This window comes from Suncus etruscus, chromosome 3, assembly GCF_024139225.1.
Source record: "Suncus etruscus isolate mSunEtr1 chromosome 3, mSunEtr1.pri.cur, whole genome shotgun sequence".
NCBI lineage: Eukaryota > Metazoa > Chordata > Mammalia > Eulipotyphla > Soricidae > Suncus > Suncus etruscus.
In genome coordinates this window covers 13,592,501-13,617,135 of record NC_064850.1, presented here as the reverse complement: position 1 = coordinate 13,617,135, position 24,635 = coordinate 13,592,501, and the positions used below count along the sequence as shown (strand labels likewise).

At 46.3% G+C, this 24,635-nt stretch overlaps 1 protein-coding gene across 1 annotated transcript in view; it reads right to left on the bottom strand.

Moving 5' to 3' along the window:
• The window catches only part of GALNT16 (polypeptide N-acetylgalactosaminyltransferase 16), a 110,245-nt gene that overhangs the window by 30,530 nt on the left and 55,080 nt on the right, over nucleotides 1–24,635 (bottom strand). The window contains exons 2-6 of the mRNA XM_049770384.1: nucleotides 11,102–11,259; nucleotides 7,359–7,457; nucleotides 6,033–6,100; nucleotides 4,778–4,843; nucleotides 1,945–2,066 (exon numbers count right to left, since the gene is read on the bottom strand). Of these exons, the coding sequence (XP_049626341.1) occupies nucleotides 1,945–2,066; nucleotides 4,778–4,843; nucleotides 6,033–6,100; nucleotides 7,359–7,457; nucleotides 11,102–11,259 (513 nt within the window). The remainder of the gene's footprint in view (nucleotides 1–1,944; nucleotides 2,067–4,777; nucleotides 4,844–6,032; nucleotides 6,101–7,358; nucleotides 7,458–11,101; nucleotides 11,260–24,635) is intronic.

The following is a 24,635-nucleotide window of genomic DNA, read 5'->3' as shown; positions in this document are numbered from 1 at the left end:
TGTCCTTTTATCGCTTCCCTGATCCAAATATTGGTGAGCAATGCTGATGCTACTCAATGATTTTTTGGGGGGGGAGGTCAGGGTGGATTGTGTGTGTGTTTGTGTGTGTGTGTGTGTGTGTGTGTGTGTGTATACCATATATATACATATACCAAGGAGATGGTAGGATGGTTCCCATATAAACGTGATCTATATGGAAACACACACACAAAATGTGGCGAACCTTTATTATTCTGTCTCTGTCGCTTTGCTTTTCTCTCCTCCTCCATGGAGAGACATGACGTAGAGCTCATGGGACCTAGGGGCCACTTGGGTAATACTTGACTTGTTGTATGGGCTGGAGAATTTGCTTAAGCTGGTCTTGTGCTACTTAGGCTTATAATTCTGGGAGATACAACAGCTACACCTGAGGGTGCTTGATGGGTGGAGAAGCAAAATGGATAGTGAAGATGAAAATAAAACTCATTTAGTTATGTCTCCACCTGCTAGGAAAGCATCGCAGCTCTTTGATTCTAAATGCAAATTTCTTGGCATGTAGAGGCTTTTATTTTTGTGGGGTCATATCTGGTGGTGCTCAGGGGTTACTCCTGGTTCTGTGTTCAGGGATCACTCCTGGCAAACTAAGGGGACTTATGTGCTTATGTGGGATGCTGGGGATTAAACCAGGGTTAATTGTGTGAAGTCAAAGCCCTCACTACTCTATTCTATTATTACGCCGGCCCTGAGGCTTTGTTTCTTTTCTTAAAGTACTGAGATATAGTTCATATTTGGGGAAAGAAATTTATTATATAAAATTGACATAACATAAAATATATCATTTAAAGTGTACAATTCAGTGGTCTGTAGTATAGTTACAAGGTCATACAAGTATCACCATGTGTTACTTCCAGGAGGTTTTTATGACCTCAAAAAGAAACCTCAAGACTGTTAGCAGTCCTGGCAACCATTAAGCTTCTTCTTATTTCTACAGACTCATTAATTCTAGACATGTTGCATAAAGAAAAGAGAATATTTGAAGACCATTGTGGTTTGGATTTGCATTTCCCTCCATGTTTTAATATTGGCATCTTTACATGTGCTTTCTGGCACTTTTGTAGCTTCCTTGAAGAAATGTCCATGCAAATCCTTTATTTACGCCAAAGAGTGGTTACGTAGTTTTTTATGGTTGAGTTTTAATTGCCTTTTTTGGGGGCAGGGCACACCCAGAAGTGCTCAGGGATCACTCCTAGCAGTGCTCTGAGGGATCATATAAAATGCTGGGAATTGAACCCAGGTCGATTACATGCAAGCCAAATGCCCTCCCCGCTGTGCTATTGCTCTGGCCCACCTCTTCCCTTCTATCTGTCCAAATCCTTCCTGTTCTAGAGATGGTACCTGCCCTCTTTTATTTGGGAGGGGATCACACCTGGCAGTGTTCAGGGGTTACTCCTAACTCTGTGCTCAAAATCATTCCTAGCAAGCACAGGGGACCATATAGGATGCTGAACCACCATCATTCCTAGCAAGCACAGGGGACCATATAGGATGCCGAACCACCTTCTCTCCTGGATTGGCTGCTTGCAAGTCAAACGCCCCATTGCTGCGCTATCTCTCCGGCCCTGGTACCTGCCCTCTTACCTCCTCGAGAACACTTCACCAGATCCCCAGCACAGGGAGACACCCCCAAACCCCCGAAAGAAACTGCCACCATCCACACTTCCACAGTGGGAGCTTCAAGGCTCACCCAGACTTCCCTCCAACTCAATTCTCTCCATGGTCCCAGAACATCCAAAGCACTTTCATGCCAGTGGCTCTGAAAGTGGTGAGGCGAGATGACATCATGCCGGAACATCAGACCCTTTAGACTTCCAGCTCCACCCGCCTAACTTCAGAGGTGGTTTCATATGTCCTCACACCAAGAACATGGGGTACAGCTTCCCCCCACCCCAGAAGAGACAGGCTTACCTCCTTTACCCGATGCAGCATAGGCTGCAGCCACTCGGTGTTCACTTCGCAGTGACTATCCAGAAAGGTGAGCACGGCAGCTGTGGCCACATCGGCCCCACGAACCCGAGACCGGATCAGCCCTGCAAAGGGAACACATGAGGGTTGGTGGCAGGAGTCGGCTGCTCTGTGTTTCCTGTCATCACACAGAACCTGAGGCTCTCTGCCCTCTCAGGACTCAGACCTACAGCATCACGGGGTTCTTGTGAGTAGGTGGGACTTACATGAAGACTGGGAAGTAGCTTGATTCAGTAGAGAGTGTGTGTGTGTGTGTGTGTGTGTGTGTGTGTGTGTGTGTGTGTGTGTGTCTGTCTGTCTGTCTGTCTGTCTGTCTGCCTGTCTGTAGGGAGGTAGGGTGTGAGATAGGTGAAGGGGAACTGGAAGGTGTCCCAGACTTACGAACTCTACATTACTGTCACTAAACATGACTGTTTCTTTTCTTTTCTTTTTTTTTTTTTTTATTCATTTATTGACTGATTGCTCTTTAGGCTACACCCCAGCAGAGCTCAGGGATTATTCCTGGCTCTGCACTCAGAAATCACCCCTGGCAGCCTGGGGGACCATATGGAATGCTGGGAATCGAACCTGGTCTCTCCCAGGTTGGCCACATGCAAAGCAAATGCCCTGCTGCTGTGCTATTTCTCCAGCTCCATGACTGTTTCTTAATTTTATTTGAGTTTGGAGGCCCACAGTGGGCAGTACTCCTGGCTTGCATAGTCTTGGCTCTGTGCTTAGGAATCATTTTGGCAGGGCTCAAGGGAACAAATGTGGTGCCAAGGGTTGACCCTTCATATTGGCTTTACCCCTATATTTTCTTTTCTTTCTTTTTTTTTTTTTTTTTTTTTGGTTTTTGGGCCACACCCGGCGGTGCTCAGGGGTTACTTCTGGCTGTCTGCTCAGAAATAGCTCCTGGCAGGCACGGGGGACCATATGGGACACCGGGATTCGAACCAACCACCTTTGGTCCTGGATCGGCTGCTTGCAAGGCCAACGCCACTGTGCTATCTCTCCAGACCCTTAACCCCTATATTTTCTCTCCAACCCTAATGCTGTACTTCTTTTCACCTTCCCTTTCTTCCTCTCCTCCCCCCAAATGTCATTATATTGAAGTCATGCTATCAGTGACCTTCATGTATAAATGGGGTGCGAGGTTCCAGGGGTCAAATCTATGAACAGCCCCAACGTATGAACAGAAATTGCAGTAAGTGTCCAGTGGTGTCAGGAGACAGAACATTTACTCCCTGCCCCACACCAGGGTGCTTCATCTTCATGTTATAAAATGGAGAGAATCTTCTAGGCAAAGGCAGCTGGAGCTAGTATTCTGGTCCCTTCACTCACCTTGTTTTTATGGTTTTTGTTTTGCTTGTTTGTTTATTTGGTTTTGGATTTTGGGCCACACCTGGTGACACTCAGGGGTTACTCCTGGCTCTGCACTCAGAAATTGCTCCTGGCTCAGGGGACCATATGGGAAGCCGGGATTCAAACCATCATCCTTCTGCATGCAAGGCAAATGCCTTACCTCCATGCTATCTCTCTGCCCCCCCCAAATTATTTTAGTTCTTTTTGTTTTGTTTTGTTTTGGGGTCACACCCAGCGGCACTCAGGGGTTACTCCTGGCTCTGCACTCAGAAATCGCTCCTGGCAGGCACGGGAGACCATATGGGATGCCAGGATTTGAACCAATGTCTGTTCGAATTAGCTGCTTGCAAGGCAAACACCATACCACCGTGCTATCTCTCTGGCCCCTGCACTTGGCCAATCTTAGTTCAATTCCTGATACTACATATTCCCCTCCCCAAGCACTACCACGAGTGACCCCTGAGCACAGAGCCAGGAGTAAGCCCACAGTACAGCTGGGTGTGACTAAAGAAAACAAAACCCCAAATCTACCCCCTCTAAATAACTCAGAATATATGAAGCTTCTTGGAGAGATCTCCTTGCCCAGTACTTTGCCACCATCTCTCTTATGATCCATCCACCTAAACAAAAGTACAATTGTCCCATCCTGCCACTCTGCAAAGCTATATAGACATCTATGTTGGGGACAACCCCCAGAATTTCACTATAAGCAATTATGGAACTTTTCTAACCCCCAATTTTCTTATCTACAAAGAGGGTCTAGACTGTTATGAGCCTGAATGTGGGTGTGAAGAAAAGTAAAGTGAAAGCCTCTGCAGCAAGGCACCCCAGAAAGGGATATTGGTACCGTATGTATGCCCAGCCTGACTTGTGCCTCTGCTTGCACAGCCCCTGAGCCTGGAATTCTCTTCCTTGTCCTCTTCCCTTGCCTCACCCTATCAAGGCTATTTCTATTATCCATGTTAAATCTCACAAAATCATCACCATCTGCTTGATGCAGTGGATTCGGGCCCCTTGGTGACATACCCAGAAGCAGGGACCATCGTTATGCCTCTTCTGTGCCCCATTGACTGCAGGGCACAACCCTAGGCTATAGTTGTTTCAAAATGCAGCTTGATTAAAAGTGAGATTCCAGATGCATCATGCTTCCTTTGGATTTGCTCAAAGCATTTCATCAAGACTATCCTACCAGACTCTTACAACAACTGTAAAGAGGGACTTGGGTATTCTTAGGATCCTCAGGTCTTGGAATGACAAGTCAGTCAGTAGAGCTACTTGCACACAGCCTTCCTAGGTTATGGCTGAGCAGAGGTCTTGCAAAGGTAGCTCTTCTCCACTGGCATTGGCCATAGGAAAGTAGACCATGCTGGCCTGGTATGACCTGCTATCAAACAGTGAGGGCAGCTGCGGAGGGCAGATGGGTCCAAGAACTCACCTTCCCGCCGGTCATTGCGCAGACACTTGACTTTGGGGATCCTGGTGAGGAGCAGACAGTCTTCAGCTGAGGGGTGAGAGAAGTAAACATGAGTATTCAGAAAGTGACCAACCACCACTGCAATTGCCAGGGTAGTCCCGTTACAGGCCCCAGATATGGCTGAAGTGAAAGAGGCTGGAGGTACATGCTCATCTCTACCAGCCACAGTAGTCCTCACCCTGTCCCCCCTCAGAGGTTAGACCAAGACATGTGTGAACCTCAACCTTTGTACCTAGGGGGTGTCAGGAAACATCAGCTCGATCACCAGCCCAGCCCTGATGGAGTTAGGCTAAAGGCCCATGACATTTATTTATTTATTTATTTATTTATTTATTTATTTATTTGTGGTTTTTGGGTCACACCCGGCAGCGCTCTGGGGTTACTCCTGGCTCCATGCTCAGAAATTGCTCCTGGCAGGCACAGGGGACCATATGGGACCCCGGGATTCGAACTGATGACCTTCTGCATGAAAGGCAAACGCCTTACCTCCATGCTATCTCTCCGGCCCTTATTTATTTATTTTTGGTTTTGTAGCTAAACTTGACGATGCTCAGAGATGGGTTCACTCCTGGCTCAGAGCTCAGGGGACCATTTGGGGGGTCAGGGATTGGACCCTGGTTAACAAGGTGCAAGGCAAGTGCCCTACCTATGTACTATCTCTCCAGTTCCCATACCTATGTCCTTCTTACTCAATCGAGTGAGCTACTGACACAGTTCCATTTATTAAAGGATGTCACTTTATGTTTCACTGGTGTCCCATCAGTGGGAGGAAGGGAGGTGTGTGTCAGTGTCTCCTAAGGCCTTGGGGGGCTTTCTCAGCCAACAAGGCCTGTGGTTCAATGTGAGGGAAGGAGGATGCAGTGATCGAGCTTCCAGGGGGTGATCCTGCAGCATTCTGGAGGCCTCCAGGATCACACCCAGAAGTGCTTGGAGGCCTCTAGGGCTGCACCTGGTGGTGCTCAGGGGCATCAAGAGGTGATTGGGATCAAACAAGAATTGGTTGCATGTGAGACATGTGCCTTAACCCCTGTACCATCTGTCCCTGTAATGGTATTCCTTCTTTTCTTTTGCCACTAGGGCAAAGGTACAGGTCCTGAGAAGGGCATAGAGGTGATGCTTTGAGTGCTGAGGCATCTGCACTTCAAGGAGATGGGAATTTGGTGTTTTGGGGGAGTGAGGATATGGAAGAATGCAAGAAAAGAAGGTGAATACTTACGGTCTGAACTGAAGTCATCCACTAAAATGATCTCCTGAATCAGGCTGGCCGGAGTTCGGTTCAGGACACTGAGGCAGCCAGGGAGACAAGTCTGAATTGAGGGGCCCATCTCCTCCTTAACGTCTTTTTTTTGGGGGGGGGGCCATACCCGGCAATGCTCAGGGGCTACTCCTGGCTGTCTGCTCAGAAATAGCTCCTGGCAGGCACGGGGGACCATATGGGAGACCGGGATTCGAACCAACCACCTTTGGTCCTGGATCGGCTGCTTGCAAGGCAAATGCCTCTGTGCTATCTCTCCAGGCCCCTCCTTAATCTCTTATAGAAGCCCCCCACCCACCCTCCTGCTCAGGCTCCCAGTTTTCAGCTACCCAGGCCATAAGCATCAACTGGCATATGCTGCTTTTTCTCTTCTTCTTCTTTTTTTTTGGGGGGGTCACACCCGGCAGTGCTCAGGGGTTACTCCTGGCTCTATGCTCAGAAATCGCTCCTGGCAGGCTTGGGAGACCATCTGGGATGCCGGGATTCGAACCACCGTCCTTCTGTATGCAAGGCAAACACCCCACCTCCATGCTATCTCTCCGGCCCTGGCAAATGCTTCTAAGCATAAATGGGGCTGAGAAGAGAGGTTCTTCAGGCTCTTTCAAAAACCCCTTAGCCCTGTTGCATGAGTCCATAGGCATTTCAGGTCGCCCTGATGTGGAGGAAGGAGTGAGTGCTGTTTTAGTGAAGTCCTGGATGCGGGAGCTATAATAGTAGTCCCAATTGTCTAAAGCTTAACAAGTACTTCCCAGAATATACCTAGTTGTTTGGGGTTGCCCAGAAGGTTGGTGAGGCCTAAGGCTTCTGGCCTAAAGGGTTGGGGGGCGGTTCCCAGAAAGCCCACCTCTCTCCCACCATCTCTCTCTTTCCTCCACTTCTGAGAAATGTCCTCAAGGTTATCTGAAATTCCTGAAATACTCCCACAGCCTCCTTTCTCAATCCTTTTAGCTCCTCAAAGAGATGGGTGAGTGAAATTAGACTTGGCCATGGCCCCAAGCTGGGAAGGATGAAGGGCACATCTCTGGGGTGGGGACTAACAGGCTCCCTGGGGTTGAAATCTCAGATACTTCTTCCTTCTCCAGCCCACATCTTTCCACCCAGCTATGTGAATACAGCTGGAAAACATCTGGACATCTAGACCGGCCCATCAGCTCACCTGCTCCAACTTCTCTGAAAGATGAGACCCACTCCCAGTGCAGCCTTAGGTCTTTGCTGCCAGAACTCAACCCTAGCTACAATGTCCCAGCCCCAGCCAACAGCACCCCAAGCCAGAGGGGTCCAACTGACCTCTTCACAGTGCGCAGGAGGGTGGAGCGTGCCTCATTGTGGAAGGTGATGATGACACTGGTGGCCGGCAGGTCCGAGGAGTAGGACACTGAAGGGCAACTGAGAAGGGGGAGAGATGTCAGGGAGCAGCCAGATGGGGCCATCCTGCCATTCCTGCAGCCTCTAGAAGAGCTCTGTGAGTTAGAAGGTGTGCCTGAAGCCAGAGGAGAGGCCGCACCCCTGTGCACCCCAGCTATACCCAATCAACACTCAGGCCACCCTACTTAGAGGTTGTAAACCTTCCCAGAGAATCTTTATCATAGTCACCAAGTCTTCCGAAAGTCCCTGTGTGACATGTGTGGGTACTTCGAAAGGCCCTGAAGACCATCTTGCAAGCTGAGGTAGAGCAAACAAAAGGGGGGGCAGCCTCTGTCTCTCATACTTCAGAGCATCTTCCCCCCTACTGGGGTTCATTCTCAGAAGCATCGCTCCATACTGGCAGCCTGTGAGTTCCTCCCTTACTGCCCAGAGGCACTAAAAGACCAGACACCAGACAGGGTGGCTGCCCTGGGTGTGAACCAGGACTCCTAGAGTGGGAGAAGACACCGCAGGCGTTTCCAGCTCCTTGCTTGAACTCAGCTGCCATCTGCAGGCACCACAATGGTGGCCATGAGTCCCCCCTCTTTGCGAAAGGGAATGAAAACAATCCATTCCTGCCAGCCTGCCTCTCTGTCATTCTGCAATGCATTTATTTGTGCTCCTGGGGCCACGGGCAGACAACCGCCGCTGGTGCTTGTGGCAATCTGCTTTATTACAATTGCTCTGACTATTCCAGCAATGATGAGTTTTTCATTACCGCAGTCACTCCCGTGACAGCAGCTAACAGCCGAATCCCAGGCCTGCTGCCTGCCCAAAAAGCAGACCCAGTCAGGAGGGTGTGCATACATCTAGCCCGAGACCCCCCTTGGGAGAAATCCAGAAAGGCTTTAAAAGAATTTCTCCTGACAGGAGAAGAAATTCACCTTCTTCCCCTCACCCCCAAATTTAGGCTTCCCAAATGTCCCTACCAATTTGGGGGATGGAAAAGGGCAAGGCCAGTTGAGATGAGGTATGCTGGGTGCCCATGCTCCTGGCATTGATATAACCAAGAAATTGAGGGTCCTAGATCTCTTGAACCCCAATCATCTGGTTCCCTTTGTCCCTTCTATGCTGTGTACCCAAGTACCCCGCACCTCACTGCCACCCTCTTTAGCCTGACTTACTCTGCTTCTGTCTGGCACCCAGGATCCAAAAGCCTCTGAGAGTTTGAGTAATGGCTGTGCTTTGAGTTTGGAGTTTCTGAGAGGGTCAGGCAGCAAGGTTTGGGCAGAATTTGAAGAGTCATTTTATATCTGTGTTTTTAGATTTTTTTTTTTCACTTCAAATTTTGGTGCCACACCTGATGATGCTCATGGTTTAGTGCTGCATCTGCACTCAGGAATTATTCCTGGGGTGCTTGGGGATCGAACCTGTGTATGCTCTGTGCAAGGCACAAAGAGTCATTATTAAAAGTGTGGCGTTCTGAGAGGAATTCTCCCTTTAAGTTTCTCACTTCAGTGAATCCTTGAGAAAGTGCAGAGTGGGGATGGGAGGGAGAGAAGGCTGAGGTGATGAGGGTCAGTTCCTCAATTCGCAGATTGGGTCAATGGGCCCTCCAGGCAGGCTCTGGGCTCTCAGTTGGCACCAATGAGAGCTGCCCACTAAAGACCTTCCAGTAGACCCTGGAGGCAAAACTTTACAGGAAGGCCCTGCAATGCAGGACAGACTGAAAAATAACTTTTTTTTTTTTTTTTTTTTTGGTTTTTGGGCCACACCTGGTGACGCTCAGGGGTTACTCCTGGCTATGCGCTCAGAAGTCACTCCTGGCTTGGGGAACCATATGGGAAACCGGGGGATCGAACCGCTGTCCATCCAAGGCTAGCGCAGGCAAGGCAGGCACCTTACCTCTAGCGCCACCGCCCGGCCCCCTGAAAAATAACTTCTAGGACCTGCGATTAAACATTAAATAAACTCTGTGTGTGTATGTGGCAGCTTATTGTTTATTTATTGTTCCATCCTGCCGTATGAATGGTTTATGGGGGCTAATGTGCTGCCTTCTGGGATAGTGAGTATCACTTGGGGCTCCCCGGCTCTGTGTCCATCTCACCAAGCCCACCAGACTTCATGCACATGTCCTTGAGAAACAAGGGAAGTTCTAGAGGCATAGACTTCTGTTGTGTATGTAAATATTTTAGGGGATTACTATGTTACTCACCCTAAACTGATTGGTGATTGTGCCCTACCCTAGGGTGTGACCTGGCATTCTGCCCCCACCCTAGGGTAGTACCTGATTCTGCTTCCACCATTGGTTGGTATCTGATCCCACCATTGGGTGGTATCTGATTCTGGTGGATAAAAACAAGAGTCTGTGGAAGGCCAGGGCTTTTTGGCTGGAACTGAAGCTGAGTCTTTGGACTTCAGTCTTGTCCACCGAATAAAGCAAATATTTCCACGAGCCTGACTGTCTGCGAGCTGTTTACCCGCCGTTTCACCTCAGAACCGTCGGCTAGACAGGGTGGCAGACGCGTGCTCCGAGCTGGAAGGGAAAGACCTCATCCTCCATCCCTCCATCAGTCAACCTCTTCAGGGGCTGACTTGCTACAGACTTCCACTCCTTATCTTGCTCACATACACTTTCTGAGCTCCAAAGTAGCTGCCTCAGAAGTTAAGGACAATTTTGAGAGGGGCACACCAGGCAGTGCTCAGAGTTACTCTTGGCTCTGCACCCAGAGATCATTCATAAACTTGCTCAGGGGGCTATAGGAGGTGGTGGGGATTGAACCTGGGCCAACCCCATGCAAGGAAACCAATTTGCCTGCTAGACTATAGCTCCAGCCCCAGCGAAGCAATCTTGTCCCGAGTCATTCACTCTCCCCTCTCACCCCAGAGCCAGGCTCCAAGAGATGGTGTGACAGAGTCCAGTGTCATTGTGTTGCAGGAACAATGCCAGGACTGTGTACTGTCAAATGTTTGTAGGACCCACAATCCCCTCATCACTGGCTCATGAAGAACCTTCCCAGAGGAAAAACCACCAAGAGGTGCTGTGTGGGTGTCTCTGTGCGAGAGCATGTGTTCAAGCAGAGGAAACAGCATGTGTGTAAACAACGGGAGGTGGGTGTGGTACTGGATTCAGGATACATGAGGAGCTGGGTGCAAGGAGCAGAAGTGAGACTGTGTGAGGACTGCTGGCCTCTCTCAGGACAGAGAAGCTACCCTATTCCCAGTGGTCAGTATCAGGAAAGAGAGGGAGGTGGAATCCAGTGGGGACAGAGCAAGACTACAGCAAGCAGGAGTGCAGCTGGATAATGGAAGCTAGGACCAGAACAGAGGGCTATAGTCTGTGACCCTCTGCCTAGCCTTGGCAGCATCCCAGGTGTGGCTGCAGAGATGGGGCAGGACAGCGACTGGCAGAGAAGAAGGAGAAGGGTGGTAATAGGGAGGAGCACTGCATTTTACTGTTTTCACAAGGGAGGGGCAGAAATATCCACCACTTCATCTCTGGCACAACTGAAAACGTGGCTCGATCACCCCCTTACACTTTCCTAGAGTCCCCCATCTGTCCTTCCCACTGGGACTCCACACAGAAATGCTGGGAGATGTCTGAGGAAAATCGATTCTACCAAAATGAGAGAGAACAAGCCACCGGTGCCCATTTGTCCTCCATCCATACCCAGAAGGATCCATACCTGTAGTGGCGAGTGTCCCGGATGGGCCGGTCTGGGCTCAGCTTGTCACTCTCCAGCTGATTGAAGGCATGCTGCCTGTAGGGGTCCTCGCCAGGCTTCAGCAGCTTGGCTGCCAGGTAGGCCTTCTCGTCAAAGCCTCTGGAGGGCGTTCCTGTCACCTGAGACAAAGGTCAGCATCAGAGAGGACCCAGCACATCCTGTGGGAAGGAGCAGCAGCCTCCGGACCTTCATTCCCTTATTACAACGCTCTGAGGAGATTGTTATTTCCCTCATGATACAGATGAGGAAACTGAGGCTTTCAAAGACAAATACTACCTGATGTGGGGGGCGGGAGGTCATAAGAATGCTGCTTTCTCTCTTTTTTTTTTTTTTTTTTCAAAAAGGAAGAAGGGGCCAGGATGATAGCATAGTGTTAGGGCATTTGCCTTGCATGCAGATGATTTGAGACAAACCTGGGTTCTATCCCCAGCATCCCATATGGTCCCCTGAGCCTGCCAGGAGCGATTTCTGAGTGCAGAGCCAAGGAGTAACCCCTGAGTGCCTCCAGGTGTGGCGCAAAAATAAAAACAAAACAAAACAAAAAAGAACACCCCCTTCACCAGTGCAACATTCCCGCCACCAATGCTCTCCATCTCCCTCCTCCCCCACCCCTTGCCTGTATTCAAGACAGGCATATTCTATTTCTCTCACTCACTACCATTACCATGGTAATTTTCAGTGTAGTTATTTCTCTAAAAGTTTCTCTTTTAAAATTACAAACCAAGGTCAGAACTCATTCTTTTTTGTTTGTTTTGGGGTTATATTTGGGGATGCTCAGGGGTTACTCTGGCTCTGGACTCAGGGATCACTCATGGTGATGCTCAGGGGACCATATAGATGCTGGGAATTGGACCTGGGCCAGCAAGTGCCTGAGTGCAAGTCAAGCATCCCACCCAGTGTACTATCTTTCCTACCCCAAAGGTCAGAACTCTTAAGCCATAGACAGGTTCTGGCTTCAAACTAGTTGCTTCAACTCTGCTGCTCTTAGACCTGCTGCACTTACACTCTTTGCAGGGTTCAAAAAGAGTGACTTCTGGGTTGCACCTGACCCCCATGATGAGGTTGAACTGAAGAGACTTCAAACTTGGCTGACAGTCACCAAGCAACTTGTAAAATCAAAGTCTGCTCAGTTGAACCAGGGCAAGGTCAGCAGTAGGGCGAGATTAGTCAGCATCCAGGACTGGGACACCTGCAGCCTGTCCAAAATTACTAGGAGGACACACAGTCCCCTGCTTGTGGGGCCTATCACCACCTGAACCCAACACAAGGGCTCTGATGGGACTTGCCTGGGACTTGGACTTTCTGCTAAACAAGTCCCAGGTCAGACCTTTCAGGGACACCAATGCTAAGTGCTGGATAGTGACAGATGGCAGATGCCAAGGTTCAGCCTTTCTCCTCTGAGACACAGATTACTCCATGCTCCCAAAGACCCCCAGAAAGACAACAAGGAGAGAATCATGGAAGATGAATGGATAGATAGATGGACCCTGATATCTCATTATTTAAAACAGGCGCTGGCTGGCTGTTGAGTGTCCTATAGAGCGCCCTGAATGATCACAGGCCACATGTGCATATGTGTGTCTGTGTGTCTGTGTATGCACTCTGACTTTGGTCCTTCTGTACTACCCCATCCCAGATGGAGCTGTAGGCCTGTAGAGGCAATGAGGCAGTGCATAAAAACTGCCCATGCACATTCTCCTGGCGGACTCTGCCTCTTGCCTGGCCTGGAGTGGTCCTGGGAAAGCAGCAGGATTTGTGGGAGAAGGGACACACTGGGGAACATGTCCTGACAGTCTGCACTGCCTCCCCAGCAGAAATACTGAAGGGTTGAAGAACTGGTGTCTCCCAGTGTATCTAATAGATAGCAGCCTGTCATCAACATCATAAGCTCCCCAGTGTTACCCTGACACAGAGAATTTTGGAAACACTGGGTGCAGGCCCCTGTTGCACACGTGGGCACCCAGGGGAAAAGCTTAGAGCTGGTGCCATGCCAGGGACTCGACAAATGCAACTGACTCTAACTCCACTTCATGGAAGAGAGAAGAAGGGATGAGGGATGGATTGAAGGGGAAGTCCTGATGTTATTCTTGGATTGCTAGAAGGATCTAATTTTGAGAGTAAGGAAGAGAGATGCCATGGGTCCTTTCCATCAGGGAAGAGAACTGCTGATCTAGCCCTTTCCTTTATTGGGGTCAGGGACATAAGAAGGAGCCTCCGGCACTAAAAGTAAGAACAAAAGCCTGCACAGGAATGAGAATATTTTCTTTTGTTGGTTTGTTTTGGTGCCACACCTTCTGGTGTTCAGGGTTTACTCCTGGCGATGCTCTCAGGGTTCACTCCTGGTATGCTCAGGGGACCATATGGGGTATCAAGAATGGAATCCAGGTTGACTATGTACCACACAAGTACCTTACTTGCTGTTTTATCTCCAGTCCCAGGGATACATTTTTGACTGTCCCAAAGAAACACTATGCCTCTTATCCTGTAAATTCACTGTGTTAGAGAACTTTGCTTATTAATTTAAGATCTTTTTTTTTTACAATTGGGATTTGAACCTAGGACCATATACCAACATGGCAAGGTCCTTTTAGCTGAGTCACATCCCAGAACCTAGAACAGTCCTAACTTGTCTAAATTCACCTAGGTGCACTATTTTTTTCCTCTCTTTTATTTATTTTTTCTTGAACTATAGTTCAAATTCTTCTATCTAATTGGGTATCCTCTGATAATCAAAAGTGCAGAGATATAAGACTTTCAGAAACCCAGTCTCCAAAGATAAGAACAATGAGGAACAAATATGGGCCAATGAGTCATCAACATACAGTGTGGGTGGTTGCCATCCAGTGCAACTCTGGAAGTGGCCCAGTGCCCCAGAGTTGCTGGGAGCACCCCAGATCTCTCCAGTGGGCAAAGCTGTGGTCAGGTTTTGGGGCGAAGGGTTCCAACTGGACCAACTAGGCCATGGCTCAGGAAGTCCCTGAGTGGCTACGATGAGGAATGAGAGTTTCAGGTAGTGACTGGCAGCCCGTAGAGCCCCCAATTCAGTCTCCTTCTCCTGCCAGCAGCTCTTGGCAGACATAATCTTTGTCTCTGTGAAGTGCCAAATCCAGTACTTCCACGTCCGATAAGGTCAATTGCATCTAAAATTGTTTTAGTTGAAAATAATGACTCTGCTCCATAAAGGGGAAGAATGGTTTCTCATCTTGGAAAGTTTCTTTTTCAGTCTATTACTTTGATTAAACTTTTAAAACCTGCCTGATTATTTTATTTATTTATTTATTTTTTGCTTCCCCAGCTAGATCTACTCACTAATTCCCGATTGCTAAATTTAGGAAACAAGGGGCCGGAGAGATAGCATGGAGGTAAGGCATTTACCTTTCATGCAAAAGGTCATCGGTTCGAATACCCGGTGTCCCATATGGTCCCCCGAGCCTGCCAGGAGCAATTTCTGAGCACGGAGCCAGGAAAAACCCCTGAGCACTGCCGGGTGTGACCCAAAAACCACAAAAAAAAAAAAAAATTTAGGAAGCAAACAGCAATGGAGGAGGTCCTAAAATAAGAGAAGAAAATGTTTTCCATGTCATTTTCATTAAAAGCAGTTCAATTCCGCTCTCTATCCATCCTCTCTTGAGCTGGAGGCTAGCTCTAGCCACAGAAGGCTTGGGGAGACCCCATGTGGAAGGCCTTCTCCCTAATTTGGGTGCGCTGGGAGCCTTGATAGGCCCCCAGCCTTCCCCTCTTCTGCCCCCGGCCTCCAGGCCTTCTGGGGTGGCAGCCCAGGCGGCCAGAAATGGTGGGTCTTAACTTGGGGTTTGCTGAGATTTGCTCGGTTGCGCTAAGTTTGTCACGGGCAATTTCTGACTAGCCCCCGCGCGCACTGTATGTATTAAGAGTATTCCTTATCTCTATGTTATGTTTTGCATATCCAGAATGTCCATTTTGTATTCTGCCCTTTCCCACACCCCTACAAAGCTTATTTTTACTACTTAACTCTCTCACCCCCCCCCCCCAAACATTACTAACTGACATTACTCTTTAACTTCAGTACTACACAATTCTTATCACAGACCAAAGCTGTGCATTGTGTATGACAACCCCCAACTGTTTCAAAAGACATAAAATGGACACGTATTTCTTTAGAATATTTTGTGTTTTTTCTCTGACATCTGTAAGTCTTACTAAATATTCTCTTCTACAGTGACGATTCTAACCACTTTTTTTTTTGGTTTTTGGTTTTTGGGCCACACCCGGTGACGCTCAGGGGTTCCTCCTGGCTATGCGCTCAGAAGTCCCTTCTGGCTTGGGGAACCATATGGGACGTGGGGGGATCGAACCACGGTTTGTCCAAGGCTAGCGCAGGCAAGGCAGGTACCTTACCTCTAGCGCCACCGCCCGGCCCCTCTAACCACTTTCAGAAACCCAGTCTCCAAAGATAAGAACAATGAGGAACAAATATGGGCCAATGAGTCACCAACATACAGCGTGGGTGGTTGCCATGAGCTGCTCAACAAGAAATTTTGGTGAAAGAGTCCCCCAGTTTAATGCTTATGATTGAACCATGTCATGGGGATTATTGGACTTGTTCTTATAGCCCCCATATGCGCCAATAACGCCACGTGGCATTGCTCCTTTTTTGCATAGGCACATTAAAATGGGAAAATACTATACATACAAATAAGATCCTATCTAATAGAAATTGGAATACACAAATCTTGTAGTGCAAAGGGACCTTACACCCTGAACATTGACATAACGACCTGGCACAGGCCTCAGAAGAAAGGGCATTTTCCATTCACCCCTGAACCAGGGAAGCCATCCACGAAACATACAGGTTTGTCTATAATATCACCTGGAAGCAATCCTCTACCACGGAAGACCCTACCACTGCTCAGACATTGACCTGCTCAACAGAGACTTCCCTTAACACTGAGAAGACTTAACAACAACAACGACCTGCTTACAGGACAGGGCTCTCTGCATTGCCCTTTAATGGTGAGGTGAAACGAGAAGACACCCCACATCCTGACTTCAATGTAGGATATGCAGATTCCAGGATATTTAATACAGAAACATGATACTAACAACAGAGACTGTGTGGAAAATAAAAGTGTGTTGGCACTACAGACAGTGTCTTGGATTGAACGATCTAGCTTGCCTGGAGCCTAAAGTTGGTCTTATGCCAGGAAACTTCAGGGGTCAGGTCTCTTTGTATTTAGGCCAAGGTTATTCCTTTCCATTCCCTTCATATTTTGGTGGGCCTATGCAAACAACAATTGCCACTCTAACACTGTTTTTACTGTGCTCCTTTGACTTTAATCCTTAAAAAAAAAAAACACTTAAAATTTGAGGTTAACTTAAGCTAATATGCATGTTCATGAAAACGTAAAAAATACTATGCCTCTAATGTTTAAGGAGTTACATAAGTTTTATGGCTTTAGATTGCCTTGTGTGCTGTTAAGAAATATTATAATGTGTTACAATCTGGGGACTTGAGGGACAAAGTAATTGTACATGGATTCTGTTTTATTTACCTTAATGTTCTTTGGCTGAAAGTTCAAAGTTAAGATATCAGTAAGGGGACTTCTTCTGAGAATTATGTTATGGGTGATTGTCCTTCCACTGTAAATTTACCTTGTCCTCCTTCTTTGCATCTTTGTTCTCATAATTAAAAATAAAAAAATAATAAAAAGCAGTTCAATTCCAATCCCCAATCCTTGTAAACATTCTTTTAAAACATAAACATACCCCTAAAATTTAGATTTAAACAATGCATAGCTCCTTTACATGACTGCAGCCCAATTTCCCCTTACTGCCAGTGTAAGGACAGGTGGGCACATGCCAACCTCACGTTCACAGACACTGATCGAGATGGCTGGCCAGTTAGGCCCTAGGCTATACTTTAACTATGCCTTAATGCTTATATGCATTGCCAGAGGTCAGGCTGACATGGGGAAATAGAGTCTACCAACCTTCCCAGAAGAAAAGAGGCACCGGGGAGGCACAGAAACTAATACTCATAGATGCCTATGGTGTCCCCATAAACCCTTATCTGTCCGCTCTCCCACATCCAGATCTGGTGGACATGCCTTGTCTAGGGCAGCCTTGATCCATTTGAATTATGTTACTTGTGTTATGCAAAATTTGTATCTTTCGCTGTTTCCTGAGGCTGACTGAGCAATGTGCATAGTGTCAGTGATGATAAAATACTCTATAGACCCCAAGCTCAGGGCCTAACCTACATACTGCTGGGTCAGGAGTGGATGAACCCCAGTAAGCTGGCTTAATAAACCCCACTTTGTGATTTGCATTGCCAAGAGGTTTCTTTGTTCTTTGTTAGCACAAACCTAACACCAGTAAAACAGGAACCTGCTGGAGTTGCTCTTCTTCTTCTTCTTCTTCTTCTTCTTCTTCTTCTTCTTCTTCTTCTTCTTCTTCTTCTTCTTCTTCTTCTTCTTCTTCTTCTTCTTCTTCTTCTTCTTCTTCTTCTTCTTCTTCTTCTTCTTCTTCTTCTTCTTCTTCTTCTTCTTCTTCTTCTTCTTCTTCTTTCTTCTTCTTCTTCTTTCTTCTTCTTCTTCTTCTTCTTCTTCTTCCTTCTTCTTCTTCTTCTTCTTCTTCTTCTTCTTCTTCTTCTTCTTCTTCTTAATCTTATTCTTCTTCTAATTCTTCTAATTCTTCTTCTTCTTATTCTACTTCTTCTTCTTCTTCTTCTTCTTCTTCTTCTTCTTCTTCTTCTTCTTCTTCTTCTTCTTCTTCTTCTTCTTCTTCTTCTTCTTCTTTCTTCTTCTCTTTCAGTGCAGCTCCAAATAAAAAGGCTCTGGAACTATTTTATAGATGACTCCTGCCTTTTACTTCTTAGTTTTCTATAAACCTCAAACACCTGGCGAGCAAAATTTGATTCCAGCCACTCATTCCCCATACCCCTGGGGAAAAAAATCTCACGGGATGCTGGGACACATTCATGAGGAGAGTTGAGGGAACGCACATGTTCCCCATCTCTGAGCTCAGGATCTCAAGTTGTCTTTCCTGGGTGAAAAAGCATGTCTCAAGGCTGCCTCCAGAGCCTTGAGTTCCAGGGAAGCAGCACCCCCATGTGGCCTGCTAGTGCTTCCATCCAACAGGGCATCGAGGAGGCTTGGGGTTGGGTATGGAGACTCCCCAAAGGATCTTCCCAAACAAGTTCCTGTCTTCTGTGTTACCTGGACTCAATAACAGTGTTAAAGGTATTACCATACCAGGCTGAGCCTTTTTTCTTTGTTTTTGGGCTATACCCAGCAGTGCTCAGGAATTACTGCTGGCTCCGCACTCCTGGAAGGCTCAGGGACCATATTGGGTATTAAGGACTGAATCTAGGTTGGTTGCAAGAAAGGCAAGGGCCCTACCTGTTATATTATTGCTCCATGACAGCCACCAATGGCGCTGGGCCAGACACCATTGCCTCTGCCTTGCAGAATCACTTTCCTTTTTGGAGCATGTTTTTTCATCTCAAAAATGAGTGCAAGAAATAGAATGTCTATCTCAATTACAGGCAGGACATGGGGGAGGAGGGTGATGGGGGGCATTGGTAGTGAGAAGGTTGCACTGGTGAAGGGGAGGTGTTCTTTTTATGACTGAAATCCAACTACAAACATGTTTGTAATCATGGTGCTTAAATATATTATTTAAATAAATAAATACATACATATGAGAATTACTGTGAGGATGATAGAATAGATCATGGGCTTAGTATAGCATCTAATACATAGATTGTAACGATTAATTGTTATTAATGTTCCTGCTTCTTTGTTAGTGGTTCTCAATCCTGGCTATACATTTAAATCATCTGGGAAGATTGTTGAAGTCCCTACTTGCTGAACAATCCAGTCAGAGTCCCTGGAGCTAGGGCACAAACATCTGGACTGCTGACAGCTCTGTGGGCACCTCCAACATATAACGAATGTTGGACACAGCAGGACAAAGAGTTCCTGCCAGTCCCAGCAACCGGAATCATAAAATGGAGAGCTAGGAAGGGACTTGAGGGACATCTCCACTTGCTCCCTTCCTGAGGAGCCTCCCCTGAGTCTATCTAGTTCTTGGGCCTTAGTATGTACTGCCCTGAAGCTTCGCCATCATTAGAGCCAATTGCAGCTCAGCTGGAGCCTCTGTGGATGCCATGGAAACCACCAGCTTGCAACACTTCCGCCCACAGCCTGGGAGACTGATTCAATGAGAGTGGGGGTTGTCTGGGGCGCTCACCTGAGGTTTTCACTTACATTCCCACAATCTGACCCCATCAGGGTGCTGATGACAGAACTTCACATCATTAGGGGCTCACCGAGAAAGGCCTTATCTTTCCAGTGGCAGAGATTGGAATATGAGGCAAATTTAGGCAGCGTCTACAGTCTGAGCAAATGCTAACTCCTCGCAGAGGCCCTGTGTTGAAGTTATGCTAGGTGCTTATTTCTACCTGTTAGTAGACTTTCACATAGATGCTTTTTAACAGATTAAATTTGGGGGGTAGGGTCAGGGGGAGTATATCCAGCAGTGCCCAGGAGGCTATTCCTGTCTCTGTGCTCAGGAGTGATCCTTGCTGTGGTGCCCAATATTGGAGCCAGGGTCATGTGCCCTGCAGCCACCTGTACTATTTCTCCAGTCTGGAAAATACTCCACTTATGCTCCTTTTACAGAGGTGAATACTGAGGTTTAGATAAGTAGAATGACAGGCCCAAGGTCACTTGGTTGCTGAATGGCTGGGCTGGGACTGGCACTGAGTAGATGGAATGCAGAACCTAAACACAAAGCTTTCTCTGCATGCCTATCAACTATTCCTGGGTCCAAATATGTGTGATAGCCCACTTCCAGTTTGGGAGACTTCCTCTCCGAAAAATCTTGGTGCCTGGAACACAATCAGAACCTGACAAGTGCAGGCCTTGGAGGCTTCTCTCTTGAGCTCAGGGATCAGAGCAGAGGCCTGTGGCTCAGCAGAGGACCAGTTTGGGTAGTACATCTCTTGTTGACATGGTTATAGAAACATTTCTCTGCCTCTAACTACAAATAAAAGAACAACAACAACAACAACAAAAAAAAAAAAACACAGGGTGGAGCTGAGGGTGGGAGATGATATGAGTTTATATTGCTCAGAATCAAATGGCACACCCACAACCGGATTTCTTTTCGTCAGACTGGACCTCTCAGTCTTCAAGTTAGGGACAGTGAACTTCTGGCTGTCAGCAATAGTCAAAGTCATGGGGAGGCAGAGATAACTCCTGTTCTGGTCTTTGTCTGTATATTCAATGCCCCCAACTATAGCACTTTGTTCTGTGGGTGAAGGAAAGGAGGAAGCAGAAAGAAATGCTAACCTCAGAAGAAAAATTACAAACTTTCCTCCAGACAATATTTGATGGAGACTATCATCCCATTTTATTCCCTGACATAAATGCCTTGTATCAAGTTTCCATAAGTTTCCATTGCTCTTTAGATGTATTATATGCAAAATTTATTGAACAGGCCAAGTTTAAAGAGCAGATAAGAAGTACAAAATTGAAAAAAATGGTGGGTCACCCTGTCAGAGAGATACATGTTGGGTGATGGCTTCCAGGATAATCTGAGGTCAGAACTAGCTGTTTCAGATCAAAGTTACCCCATCAGAACTCAGCAAGACCCTGACCATGGGATCCAGGCACCCCAGTTTATAACCCTTTCCAGAGCAAAGAGCCGAATTAGGGTAATGGCCAATGGAGTGTGCTCTTGGTATTAGGAGTATTATATTATGACTCTTAGAAATATATTACCAGTAAAATAGAAATATGTTACTAATACTGAAGTAGATTATACTCAGCAGTAGGAGAGGACATTACAGTGGTTGTCTATTGCGGGGGAGGATTTGGATCACATTTAGTGATGCTCTGGGTCACTCTCAGTTCTGAGTTTGGGGATAACTCCTGGCAATTCTCAATGTGGGGGGACCAAACCAGGGCCTCCTACTTACAAAGCATATGCATTAGCCCTTTGAGTTATCTCTCTAGTCCCACAATGACTGACTTTAAAAATTAAATAAAGAAAAAATTAGGGGCTGGAGCAATAGGAAAGCAAGTAGGGTGTTTGCCTTGCACAGGGCTGACCCGGGCCAGACCAGGGTTCAATTCCCCCAACATCCCACATGGTTCCCCAAGCCTGGCAGGAGCGATTTCTGAGCACAGAGCCAGGAGTAACCCCTGAGCGCCACTGGGTGTGGCCCCAAAACATAAATAAATAAATATTTAAAAGAAAAAGGAAAAGGGAAGTGAAATTGGGCAAAAATATCCTATTTCAAGTATGACTTCTACCTTTTCCAAACACGCATCTCCCCCCTGCAACCTTGCACCTCCTTAAGGACAGTAGAAAAAGTAGTTGTAAAATCTGGAAACAGGGCCCGGAGAGATAGCACAGCGGCGTTTGCCTTGCAAGCAGCCGATCCAGGACCAAAGGTGGTTGGTTCGAATCCCGGTGTCCCATATGGTCCCTCGTGCCTGCCAGGAGCTATTTCTGAGCAGACAGCTAGGAGTAACCCCTGAGCACCGCCAGGTGTGGCCCAAAAACCAAAAAATAAATAAAAATAAAAAATTTGGTAACAGAAATTATATAACATATATATTTATATATGTACATTTATACATATTGTATATCATATAAATGTATAATTGTATAATATACATAATTGTATAAATGTATATATACATTTATATATGCATATGTACATATATATATATCGTTAAGCAGAGTCCTTTTGATTATTTTCTAGAGATACTAAAAATACAGTTTTATTCAATGAGAAATCAGACACAATTGCCTGATCCCAGCTTCTTCCAGCTGCACATGTTGACATTGGAATGGCATTGTTGGGTACCACATTCACTGCAATTTTGCACAGTGCACTGAACTATACATTGTTAATGAGCACCCCACACAATGGCTCTATTATGCATGGTATTAGAATCCAAATGAACCACATATTCTGTATTTGTCTAAATTTCCTAATGGCCATTCTAGTCAAACAGAATCCTAAAAGGAAGACATAGCTTAATCTTGAAAAACAGTGAGGGGCACTAAGATACAAATCATCTCTGACTTAATCTACAAACTAAGAGTAAGCCTGATTAAATCAGAACTGTTTGGGGGTGGGGTGGGGTTCATCTGGAAGAGTTTAAAAGTGTGCAAATAATCAAAGAGAATAAAAAAAATAAAGAAACATATGCATGAGATATTAAGAAATATTAATAACTATAGGCTTTCGTCCTTATACAGCAAGATATAACTGGCAAAGGGCCAAACAAATCAATAGAAAAAATAGAGAGGCCAGAAATAAACTCAAGTGCATATGGGAGAATGGCCTAAGCAGCACTTCCACTTCAAATGGCAGAGGGAAAAAGGAGATAAATTATTCGGTGCACAATGTTAGGAAATGTGAAGAGGCAATATATAAACGAAACTCAATCTATTTCTTAGTCCAAAGTTAATTCTAGGTGGCTGAAATTTTTTATTTAAAAAAGAAAGCTAAAAGAAAAATGTACCTTTTGTTGTCCTTGTTTATGCCAGGTTGGATTTAGGGCCCAAATGTCATTTAAAAAAATATGTAAAGGCTCACATTGTGTTTGCTTTTGGCCTACACCATGTGGGATTCCTCCTTTCTCAGTGTTGATACCTGGAGGACAATACAGTACTGGGGATCGAACCTGGGACTTCCTTATGCAAAGTACTGTATATGCTCTAGACCTTTGAGCTGCCTACCCAGCCTCAGACTTCAAACTTTGATGAAATTAAAACACCATAAAGTCAAGAAGCAATACTGATAGCCACAATAATAAATGAAAAGATGATTCATTTCATTGACTACTGAACAAAATGCAAATTGAAACAAGATATAGTTTCTCATTATTTTAAAATTGCAAGAATAGGGCCAGAGTAGTAGCCCAGCGATAGGATGCTTGCCTTGCAAACTCTAACCTAGGATGGGCCTCGGTTTGATCCCCCCGTGTCCCATATGGTCCCCCAAGCCTGCCAGGAGCAATTTTTGAACGCAGAGCCAGGACTAACCCCTGAGCGTCACTGGGTGTGGCCAAAAAAAAAAACAAAAAAAAAATCAAGAATAATTATTAGTGATATATCATATTTTGAAAGTGTGAAGAGATAAAGGCTCTTCTGTGTTATGAATTATAAAATGATACAGAATCAGACTGCCTGAAAACATTAGCATTTGAAATAATATTCCTGACTCAATAAATGTTTTAGTTTTAAGGAAAGCTACACCTGATTGCCTGAGACAGCCCTAGCCTACAGGTGCTCTCAGGAACCCCTCAGGGTGAGAATTTGCTAATTTAGGGTATAAATCATAAATCACCTTACAATTTTAGACAATAACTCCACAATTAACCTTACATGAATCTTACATGAAATGTACAAGTATATTTATTCTTTTTGAGGGATTTGGGGGACCACACCTGGTGGTGCTCAGGGCTTACTCCTGACCTGGGGGCCATATGGGGTGCCACAAATTGAACCTGGGACAAGGCAAGTGGTCTTCCTGCTATACTATCTCTTCAGGCCTAAGCAAAAAAATTTAAATAAAGATGAACTTTTATCATTCTCTACCCAAAAAAAAAAAATGCTTGAGTTGTCTGCTGTCATCATCAGCATCCTTATCTTTGGCATAAATCTCAAGGACAAACACATTGATGAAAAGAAAATATTTCTGGAGCCAGAGCAGTGGCGCAGCAGTAGGGTGTTTGCCTTGCACATGACTGACCTAGGACAGACCGTGGTTCGATCCTCCGGCATGCCATATGGTCCCCCAAGCCAGGAGTGATTTCTGAGCACATAGCCAGGAGGAATAGCCACTGGGTATGGCCCAAAAACAAAACAAAAAAAGAAAAGAAAATACTTCCTTTACTTGGCAGAGTGGAAGAGATAAGTGGGAGAGGAGAATGCTTCTCCTTCTAAGAACCCCTGATTTATTAGTTGAGACCCCGGTAATAAAAGAAAGATTAACAGAAAAAAAAATACAACCAAATGCTTGAGAGACATTCAGTAGATGAAAAACACCCTGCAGTGGGTAAGGGGAGAAGAAGGAGGGTCTTTGGGGTAAATAACTGGGCTCCAGGAAGGGTAGGTGGGTCTTGAGAGGAACTGGTGGGAGTGTTGAACCTGTGGTCCCCTCCTGGCTTCTTTCCAGTGGCGAGTCCCTCTTTCCTGGCTGGTAAAACTCTGGGAAGGGGATTTAAAACAAGCATTATCCTCTAGGAGGAACCATTTTTAGACAGAAAAGGGGGAGTCCAGAGAAAGCCTCTGCCCACATTTGCTGGTCTTCAAGTGCCCACAAGCACCAAACAATCAGGGCACAAAAAGGCACAGTAGAGGAGGAAGAGGAGCAGGAGTAGAGCTAAGCCTTGTGCAGACACATGAGTGCATATTTGCTGAATTTATCTGCCAGGTCACACTTGAAGACCCAACTTGTCTTTTCCTAAAAGTTGAAAAGTTTTCCCCA